This window comes from Chelonia mydas, chromosome 2 (assembly GCF_015237465.2).
Source record: "Chelonia mydas isolate rCheMyd1 chromosome 2, rCheMyd1.pri.v2, whole genome shotgun sequence".
Taxonomy (NCBI): domain Eukaryota; kingdom Metazoa; phylum Chordata; order Testudines; family Cheloniidae; genus Chelonia; species Chelonia mydas.
In genome coordinates, this window is record NC_057850.1 from 103171999 (window position 1) to 103183254 (window position 11256).

Below are 11256 nucleotides of genomic sequence, written 5' to 3' on the forward strand. Positions count from 1 at the left end.
CATCTACACAAGGCATTTTAAGCCAGATTGATTTAAGGTGTAGAGCTTTTTCACAACACTAGACCCAGGGTTGAGGGGTAATCATTATGTGACTGGTACTATCTGAATTTCTGCAAAGCAAAATGAGAAATTATTTTAATCGTGTTTTAAATTAAAAACATTATTCTGGAAATATAATAGGCTCATGTCTGGTTTCTGTTGTTCCTTCCCTCCCTGCTCTAAAATAAGATTACAGCCCCTGGTTGTAGCATGCTGCACACGGTGTAAACCAACAGAACACATGTAATTCAGACATCTGAAGAAGATAATGTGTTACAATGAAATGGGGGCATTAGGGCATAGAACATTGATTTGCTAAAATAAATCCTCTGATGTCATCAGATTCTGTGTTACAACAAAGAGCTGCCTCCATTTTTCATTCTGTTTAACTTTATTCTAAAGTGTTGCTTAGTTACTAACCTGAGGGATTTTCTTCAAAATCAGCATTAAAACTGTTGCTTTCCAGCTGTTTCCTATTTAATTTCAGAGCACACAGATTTCTACACACATTGAAGAAAGTCATTAAGGACAACTTCTTGAGGAGTCATTGAAAGTATGTTTAAGAAGCTCCAAGCTTGTTATGAAACTTTCATCAAAACCTTTTTCTCTTCTGTGAAGGAAGAGCCCTACAATCCAACTGACAGCATTTTTCATAAGCAAAAAATTGTTAGATATGGCACCGATGTGAGGAACGCACAACTACCCCTTGAACAGAGAGCCCAAGCTGCAAAAAATATTGGACTGCTAGTGTACACAGGTAACAAGGCAAACTGGCTTGTTGTTTGCTATTTCAGTACAATTTAAACCTACGGTTTCATATATGTGCTAAAATAAGGCCATTCCCCTGCATCACTACAACTACTAAAAACAGTTTATGAGATTCAGAATATATAGCACCCAGTCCTGCTCCCAGTGAAGTCAGTTAGGAAATAAGGCCTTAAATTTTTAAAAATAAATTAAGGCCCTAATTTATGGATTCCTAATGGTTACATGAAAACCCCAACTTCCATTTCTAAAAGGATACATTTCTAGCTCTTGCAGTTGTGGAGAAACACTTGAAAATGTGAACACTAAAGCCTCCAATGATTGTTACTACTTAAAATCTCACGATTTTTAAATGCTTTGGTTCAGCAATATTGCTGTTTTTCACCTGCCTTCCTCTTTAGCAATAAAAAAAGTAAGGGGGAGAGGAAGGGAGGAAAGGACAGAACAGGTACTCACCAGCTGGAAAAGAAATTCAGCAGGTGCTGGTTACAAAATGACTTTAGAACTGCAGCTGCTTGGCTCTGCAAAAATTTAAAGGACCAGCCACCCCCCAAAAAATATGCTAGGGGAAAAGTTCTTGTAACAAGATGAAGAAGTCATCAGGGAAAGCGTGCCTAGGAAGGGAGCTGCTTTGGTGTTGGCCTATTATCATTGTGTCCTAAGTTTTTCCTATCCTTTTAATTGGGTATGGTGTTCTTCATTCCCTCTCTTCAGCTGTTGGGAGCTGCTATTGTGTTTCTAAACCTTTCCAGACTACTGTACCCTTTTCAAGAGTCTGATTTGTCTTTCCTACCCTTAAGTTTCACCTCACTTAAATACTACTTGCTTACACAGACATAAAAATACAAAAGTGTCACAGCACACTATTACTAAAAAATTGCTTACTTTCTCATTTTACCGTGTAATTATAAAATACATCAATCTGAATATAACATTGTACTGACATTTCAGTGGACAGTATATAGAGCAATATAAACAAATCATTGTCTATATGAAATTTTACTTTGTAGTAACATTGCTAGTGTTTTTCATGTAGCCTATTGAAAATCTAGGCAAATATCTAGAAATGAATTGCTGTACCCCCTAAAAGACCTCTGCGTACCCCCAGAGATACGCATACCCCTGGTTGAGAACCACTGCACAAGTTTAAAACTGTATGAACCGTAAGGATAAATAGTAATAATATACTGAGCTTGTTTAAGAAAAGAAGGGGTTCTCTGAGCCTGCCAGACAGCAAGCCTACTATAATTGTCAGAAATATTCATAATCAGTTGCCCTCAATGTTCAGAAATGTGATATGTTAGTCATAGTACCACTGTGGGTAGAGGAGACCCTCCTCCTTCTAAATGTAAGAAAAGGTACAGAGAAAAGTTACTGGTATGTTGTGATCCAAGTACACACTGCTGGCAGATATTCTATTACTTTGGGGAGTGTAAAGTCAGCCAAAAACTCAAAAAGAAAGTGATTCAGTAGCTGTGAAAGTCAGGTGTTTGGCTATCTAGAATCTGGACTAGGGAGGGCGGTCATGCAGTGAGAGATCTAATGAACATGATGTCTCCATCTCACAATTTTTTCCACAGAAAAATTTAAGTGTAACTCACTCATCATGTGTTCTGCAATCTGGCCAAGTTTTCTAGAGAATAGCTCAGCCAAATTCAGAAGCCAGACTGGCAGCTATCAGTGGATTTATGCAACAAGCGTGCCCAAGAACCCACGTAAATCACCATCACTTGTAATGGCTGCATTTTAAAATGCTCACTTACATGAATGTTTTTGCCACTAAAAATGGCTTATCAGCCCAAAGCTAATGCAGAGATGCTTCTACTGTGTACTAGGCACTGTGCTGTTCATAGACAGACAATCTTTTTACATATCAGAGGGCAACATTTGCACAGACGACAACCAATGTTTCTTGTTCTCAAGTTATTTCCAGTCTATTCCATCTGCTGCCACTCAAAGTTTTCTTGCATTAAATGGCAAATCCTGACCCCACTGCACAGCCCAATGAACCAGGCTGGGCACTGGAGAGACCTGATGAGTTTGTGGGGGAAGATGTTCTCTGAAGCTCACTTGCAGCTCTTTGATGGGAATGACTGCTGGACCAATAACATTACTGAGCCTGCTCTCAACTCTTCCCTCAACCTGCCTGTGTTGCTGGGTTACACGGCTAATCCATGTAGCTGTGTTTGGTTGTGCACAACTGGTGTGAGATCCCCGAATTCTGTCCCACTACTGCCACTCCTTAGTGATACCACATTGGTTTTGCAGCATGCAGTGAATTCTGCATTGACAGACGGGGAATGGTGGTGAATGGAGAGGAGGGGAGAAAAGACGGGGGAGTGACAGATTTACGCTTATATAACTAGATTGCATTTTAGTAGTCACAGTGATGCCATAAAGTGCCTTCTCAGCATTTATTCCTTGGACGAAGACCCCAAATGTTTTTTAGGACATGAAATCCTTTTTTTGAATTGCAATGTGCTATTGTTCTGATAAAAAGGAAAAACGTGTGATAAATATGCCCTATAGCAGGAAATTCAGATGATAAATGTCAGAATCAGATTAAAGAACAACACAACGTAAGCAGCTTAAATTGCTACCAACTTCGAATGCAGTTCTGAAAAAACACAAACTACTCCTGGGGGAATTCTGCACCACTGTTCATGTGCAGAATTCATGTCGCCCACAGATTTCTTTGCTTCCCCACAGAAAAATGACTTTCTGACAGGGAAGCAAAGGGAAGTTGCAAGAGCAGTCACACACCACTCCCTAACAGTGCAGGTACATTGTTTCAGGCAGCCAGCAGAGAGGTAAATCACTGTGCGGCTGAAGACACCCCAGCCAGTGGTTCCTACCCTGAGCCAGGATCAGCTACTAGTCCTGGTTGGGCTGGAGGCAGGAGAGGACGGGACTTCCTCTTCCCCTACAATGAGTGTTTAGGGCTGTGTCAGACCCACCCCCAGAAACCTCCCCCAGCTTCAGGAAGCTCAGCATCCTCCCTTCCTGCCTGCCCCCACCTCTCCTCAGCTGCAGGGGGAGAGATCACTGTATGGGGAACTGCTCCCCCATCCGCCATGCATCCAGACCTCCCATACCCAGACACCCCTGTCAAAACTTACCCTGTACACCCAGAACCCCCCTAGCCCTCCATACCCATACCCAAACCCCACCCCACTGAACCTCAACCCCTGCACACAGAGCCCCCCTGCACCGAGTACCCCGCACTCAAACCCCCACAGTGATGAACCCTCCTCCTGAACCACCCTGAGTCCCCACATCCAAACCCCCATGACACTGACCCCCAACTAGCTGCACCTAGACCCCCACCCCAGACTCCTCCACTGAGCCCCAACCACCTTCACTTGGAAGCCCCTGCAGAGTCCCATTGTCCCTGCACCTGGAACTCCCCAATGAGCCTCTGTGCACTCAGATTGTCCCACACAGAAACCTCTCATCTCCACACCTTTATTCTTCCACCCTGAGCCCCTCAACACTTGGATTCTGCCTGGTTGACCCTGCCTCCCCACCTGGTGTGCCACTGAGTACATTAATCGCAAGGGGTAGTTCTCAATGATTTTCCAGGCGCTTGTGGATCACTGTGGGCATTTCACAGACATTAACGCAGGCTGGTCCAGAAAGGTGCATGATGCACACATCTTTTGGAACAGTGGCCTGTTCAAGAAGCTGTAAGCAGGGACTTTCTTCCCAGACCAGAAGAGCACCATAGGGGAAGTCAAAATGCCCATTGTGATCCTGGGAGACCCCGCCTACCCCTTAATGCCATGGCTCATGAAGACATACATGGGGCAACTGGACAGCAGCAAGGAGTGGTTCAACAACAGGCTGAGCAAGTGCAGAATGACTGATGTGTGCATTTGGCCATTTAAAAGTCTGCTGGCGATGCCTGTATGGGAAGCTGGACATGGCCGATTACAATATTCATATGCTTATAACCGCATGATGTACTCTCCATAATATTTGGGAAGGGAAGGGTGAAAGCTTCACTCAGGGCTGGACTGCAGAGGTTCAGCACCTGGAGGCCGAGTTTGAACGGCCAGAGACCAGGGATATTAGAGGGGCACAGCGCGGGGCCATAAGGAACAGGGATGCTGAGAGACAGCAATTTGAAGCTGAAAGCCACTAATAGTTGTTGCTATGCTCAGGATTGCAGTGCTTGTAATGCTAGGAGGTGATTGGTGCACATGATGCAAGAAGGGGCCTTAACATAATTGTATCTTGCTTTGCATTGCTCTTTGTGCTTTTACTTAATAGAATAACTATTGCTTTCAAACAATTATTTTATTCAAAAACAATTAGAGGAGAGAGTCAAATGAAAAAAAAATCATCAGCAGGGAGGGGAATAGGGGAAGGGAAGGTCTCAAGAGGAGGAGGGGTGCAGGGACAGCTACAGATTTGTTGTATGTCCAGGGATCATACCCAACCTTCTCCTTTGGAGTACAATGCAGCAGATGCAGGGCTAAACTGCAGAGGGATGAGTGTTGAGCGCAATGGGTACTAGGAGTCCACAGGGCTGGACTGTGCAGGGTAGCAGTGGAATGCAGCAGGTACAGACTAGAGCCAGGGGGTTGATAAGAGTGTGCTGACAGTGTGTGGGGGGGGGGGGGCGTACATGGGAAAGTTTTGTAACAGCAGCTGCAAGGGAGGGTGGGCACGGAGCTAGTATCGCCTGGAGCATGGCTGCTTGGCGCTCCATAACTATTAAGAGCCGCTCTGTGGCTTCTTTCTGGTGTGCCACATTCTCCTTTTGGTCCCTCTTCTCGCTGTCCCGCCACTCCTTCAATTCCTTCTCAGCAGCGGAGTGCATCATAACCTCACGCATAAAGTCCTCCTTAGTTCTTCTTGGATGCTTCCTAATTCTTTGTAAGTGTTCTGCTGCCAATAAAGCCACAAGACCCCCCAAAATGGTAAGTAGCCGCAGGGACAGGGTAAATTACTGTTCCTGAACCTTGTTGTACACTGGGCATATGGCTCTTGGGGAGAGAACACTGTAGGGTGGGCTGATAATCATTCCTGTCCCCACACTTGCCACAGGAGATGATCATTATGGAAGATGTCTCGCAGCCGAGGGTGAGCCGGAAAACAAAGGAGGGTCTTCTCTAAGCCTGTGGCTTCCACCCTGGCCCCTATGCGGCTAGCCTGTGTGCAGCAATGTGTACTGTCCCCCCCATGATGGCACAGTGGTGTGGGAAAGTTACCGTTAATGGGGCAAGAAACAAAGCAGCTCTGCCGAGGAACCTGAGGCAGCCGATTGCCCAGTATCTCCACGAGCATTTCCTGGAGATCTCCGAGGGAGATTCCCGTGAAGTGAGGGAGTATCAACAACCCGTTCCACCACTCAAACTAGGCATGAGGTGGGAGACCAGCCTGTTTTCTGCAAACCTCCTGCCCCCAACAACTCGCTTCAGCAATTCCCAAAATCAGATCCACTTACCAGGGGCCTCCTCTCCTGTTTGCACTTCGCCAAGATCTGACTGCTGTGACTGGCTAGGCGACTCTGGGTAGAAAAGCGCTCCTGACTGCATGCATCTCTGGCCTCTGAGTAGTCCTCTGCCTCTGGGTCCTGGCCATGGCCCTTTTCTATCATGCTTCTAGCAATCTGTCCATAGGTATCAATTTCTACAGCTAGAGTGCAGCTGGGACTGGACAGCCTCCTCTCCCCAAACGGCAATGAGGTCCAGCAGCTTGGCATTACGCCAGGTGGGGGATCACCTGATGCGTGGAGCAGGCATGGCCACCTGGAAAGATGCGCTGAGACCACTGCACGCATCACCGAGCAAACAGGAAGGGGACTTTCAAATTTGCAAAGGAATGTATGGGGGTGGGGCTGATGGTTGGTCACCTGAGGGCAGGGCAGTAGAGTTCAACCCAATGGCCAGAGAGGCAAGAACAGGCATTGTGGGAAACCTCCCGGAGGCCAATTGCAGCACTGTAATTACCACGGTGTCTACACTGACGCTGCAGTGCTGTAGCCCCAGCGCAGAAAGCTCTACACCTCTCATTGAGGTGGTTTTGTTAGAGCGCGGAATGTGCACAATTTCTGCGCACTAAGCGGCTTGGCAGTGTGTACACCTCAGGAGTTACAGCGCTCAAAGCTGCTTTACTGCGCACAAACTTGCCAGTGTAGACGGGGCCTCAGCCTCATGGCTATCCTTCACCTATACAATAGTTTCCTTAGTGGCACACAATTTAAAGGTTCTGTGGTAGCCTTAGCTCAGAATTTCCAATGTACATGCAAATGATGAACTAGCCAATGACCTACTAAAGATAGCTTCTTCCATTGCAGGTGGGCCAAATGCTGGAATATGCGCATCAGAATACATCCAGGACCTAATTGATATCTTGAACATGCCAGACACTTCAGCAAATGTGAGGATCCTGGTGCTCCAAGGGCTGTGCGGTATTTGCTATATAAATTACAGTAACCAAAACAAGGTAAAAGATCTGAATCTTGCTGATATTCTTCTTGCTTGTCTCACTGAAGATGAAGATTCATCCCCAGCTAGCAACCATATTACCGTGGTTAAGTTCTGGGTTTGTTACCTTCTGACTGTCCTTTGTTGCCACAATATCCCTTACATTAGAATACTCCATGAATTGGGAGGTCAAAAGCTGGTAACAAAGCTGAAATTCCTGTCTAGCATGGAATGGTCTGGCTGGCCAGATAATTATGCAGAAGTACTGTTTTCCCTTTTGGGGTTTCACAAAGCTCAACTTACTTCTGGTATTTAAAATGAAATAACCCTCTCAAGGATTGTTATAATCTGTGAACTATTTACATGGCAAAATAAAGAAAATGAAGACAAATTAAATAATGTCACTCTTCTTCCCCATCCCCCAATAACTAGTTTAGAATTAAAAAAAATGAACAGGACCTACCTCAGCTCCTATACTCATCCATTATTCACCCTCTCCCCCCACTGGAAAGTCAGGACTACCTTACAGAACAGGTAATCTGCCATCAGGTTCATTTTCCCCAGCCAATGCCTTACCAAAAACCTCTCTTCTCCTTTCCCTTCCTGACACACCTGCAGAGTAACTTCAAAGGACTCCAGACTAATACTCTCTTGAATAGTAGGCTGGAGCAGGGGTTAGGGTGATCTCTGTATAGCATAGCCCTAACAGGATGTGATATGTCTGCTGAAGATGCTAGTCAGCATACTGATTCAGCAGAACTTGGGGGAATGCACGTTGCTTCTTTCTAAAAGGCCTACTCCTATTGACATTACAATAAATGGGTAGTATCAGACTCTAAAGGAATACTAAGATACATCAAAATTAACCCCCCATCCTCACACAAATCTATTCTCCCCTGCACTGGCTCAGGAACCTTTCAGACAGCTAGCCTCACTCTGCTACCCACTCCTCGGTGCATGCCTTTACAATAAAATAGGATATTTGAAGAGAGAGCAAGGTCTTGAAAACATGAAGCATGACATTATGATTTACAAAATGTGCACAGCATGCCAGGTGCTTTACAAACATGTATAAAGAAGTCCCTGTCCTGAAGCATTTACCATCATGAGTCTGAATGCTCCAAACAATTACACATACAAGTAGTCCCAACGAACAGAGCCAGGACTGTGAATCTTTTTAAATCACATGGAGATACCAGAGAGCCTCTCAGTCCCAATCAAAATCCTGTTGCCAGGTTCTCTTACAGCCCTTCTAGATCAGTGCCTGCCCTATAAACTGAAGAGCGTTTTCTGGGAAAGGTTCCCCCTCATGGCTGTACGTGCTGGGTACAGCTCATAAAGCAGGAAGTGCTTTGGGAACCTCTCCCATGAAAGTTTTCAAAACAACTGCACCTGTTTTGATACAGTCTTTTGAAAGTACTTACAGTAACTCTTCGCTTAATGTTGTAGTTGTTCCTGAAAAATGCTACTAAAGCAAAACGATGTTAAGAAAATCCAATTTCTCCATAAGAATTAATGTAAATAGGGGGGCTTAAGTTCCAGGGAAATTTTTTTCACCAGACAAAAGACATTATATACATACAGCATAAGTTTTAAATAATTTTAAACCAACAATACTGTACTCACCAGTGATGACCGTGAAAGCTTGCTTGAGGCAGGAGCATAGTGGGGTCAGGGCGCGGGGGCCTGCCCGGCTCTGGCTGACCAGCAACCCTGCCAGGGAGCGGAGTCGAGGGCTTGCCTGCTCCCCAGCTGGAATGCCGGGTGGACAGAGTGGGGTAAGCCCCCGCTCATGCCCCAACCAGAACGCCAGGCGGGCAGAACGGGGCCAGCCCCCAAGCCGTAACCCCACTTCCCAGCAGAAGTATTGGGTGGGCAGGGCGGGGCAAGCCCCCGAGCTGTGACTGGAACGCCAGGCAGGTAGGTGGACCAAGAGCCAAACAACCTTAACACGGAACATGGCACGACTTTAAATGGGTATGTTCTCTAACAGATCAGCAACCTAATAAGGAAACAATGTTAACCGAGATGACTTTATGTGAGGAGTTACTGTATTAAGTTTCCACTCAGAGCTTCCAGATGTGCACATCTAGCCTTAAACTTGTTTAGAACATAGTGGCTCATTTGAGCAACTATGGCCCCCCTCTTTCCCCACACAGACACACCTATGCACTGATTGCTTATAAACAGGTAATAAACTAAGGTGGTAGGGTTGAGTTTTTTTGTTTTTTTGTTTTTTTAAATACTTTGCTCATACAGAAATCTTCATCTAGATCCCAAAGTGTTTTATCAAAGGGAAGAAGGATCATTTGAAAGGCCTTAAGGCTGTAAGATATGGCTATATTGGATACCATCTCCTTGATTCCAGTGCTACTGGCTATCTATGCTCACACACTAGTAGCTTTTTAAGGATCTGCTGCTTGATGTTTGAGAACAGTAGGTGAACAAGCCATTGCTATGATAGGAGCAAGAATGACATGTAGAGGGAGTGAATAGCACAATTACAATCCCTCACTTCTCACCTTTAAAGACATCAATATTTCCTCCCTCTCCTGCCTCCTATGTTATTGTGTAACCACTGTTAGGCTGGCCTGCTCTGATCCCTTACCTTTCTCTTCCCCTCCTTGACCTGCTGATCACTGTCTTTTAAAATTACAAAGATGATTTGTTTTGTTTTCCAATACTGTATTTCATGTTGTATTTGACGTGAAACGTTTTTGTCCCAAAAGTACCACAAACTGTAAATGCAAACTAAATGTATTCATTTATGATTGAGACGTTTAACTTGTTGAAAACTTGCTTGTGACAGGCCATATTCATCTGAGAAAATACAAGCCAGTTTCTACCCTACTTATAACAAACACTACTTTATATAAAGAAAATGCATAACAAGGTATATGAAATCAAAATACTTGGTGTATGGCACGTACTTTCAGGGACTCTACAAAGGTATTAGAAAAAAATTTACAAAATACCCACACGTAAGACAGCTATAGAGACAGTGTTTTGTTATATATTTCATTTACCTTTAAGAGAAAAAATTCAAATGGTAAATTGTGACTAAATATTTTTAAAACATTAACTTATTTGATTTTAGAAACAGAGCTCACATTTTCAGATCACAAATTATGTGAGTAGGAGGTTCAGTAAAGCAAATTTTCATCAGATCTGATGAGGAAAACTGCTTCTCATCGTGCAAACATTTGAACCTTAATCTGGCAAACACCTGATTAACTTTACTATGACTCCCATTGAGATCAACAGGACTACGTTTGGTAGTAAAAGTAAGCATATGTCTGCAAGATAAGGGCAATTAGGATGCTCATTTCAGAAATTTGAGATCTTCAGATAATAAGTGTTTTAAATGTATGCACCATTAAACACTTCAGAGTGGTATTACTGAACTGGTTAGTTGTCTGTATTTTAGAGCCATTAGAGAGCAAGAAAAGGCCAGGTGAAGCTTCCTCTCTCCACCATGCCAAGAACCCTTTTTCCTTGATTATTTTCTCACGATGGTCAACTTCCCTAATTGCAGGTCCTACCTCTTCCTTGACTGGGGGGAAGGAACAGGGCTTGTAGGTTTCTGAAGTGGCAGGAAGCACAGATGCACTCTGGCATGTAAAGTAAACAGCTTATGGAACACACTGACAGGTGGTGCTGGGGCTCTTTTGAGGGAGATTTTGAAGCATGTACAGAACCATGCAGGACTGCAGGGCATGATAAACATACTTATTGCAGTGTACTGAAGATTAGTACATAAGGCAAAAACCAAGCTACTTTATAGCAAAGATGAGGACTGAAACCCCATAAACGTTGGGAAATATTACATAACATTCACTGTTCCTTCACAATGCAGAGATTAAGGTAATCAATTGTTGATCATATAGGTCACTATTAAGTATTGCTATTGCTACTGAGCAATGGTTTCTATCTTCCATTTTAAGTGAAACTGATAGCTGCATTAAACCCCTCCCCTCTCCCAGAGCATTTTCTGTTTCAAGAGCTAGATAGCTGTCAG

General features: G+C 44.3%; 1 protein-coding gene across 1 annotated transcript; it reads left to right on the plus strand.

The window, feature by feature from the left end:
- Nucleotides 1-163: 163 nt before the first annotated feature.
- Nucleotides 164-8506, plus strand: ARMH2 (armadillo like helical domain containing 2). The gene is made up of 2 exons (XM_007060411.4): nt 164-796; nt 7109-8506. Exons 1-2 carry the CDS (start codon nt 595-597, stop codon nt 7552-7554), a joined length of 648 nt encoding a protein of 215 aa, XP_007060473.4. The 5' UTR covers nt 164-594; the 3' UTR covers nt 7555-8506.
- Nucleotides 8507-11256: the final 2750 nt, after the last annotated feature.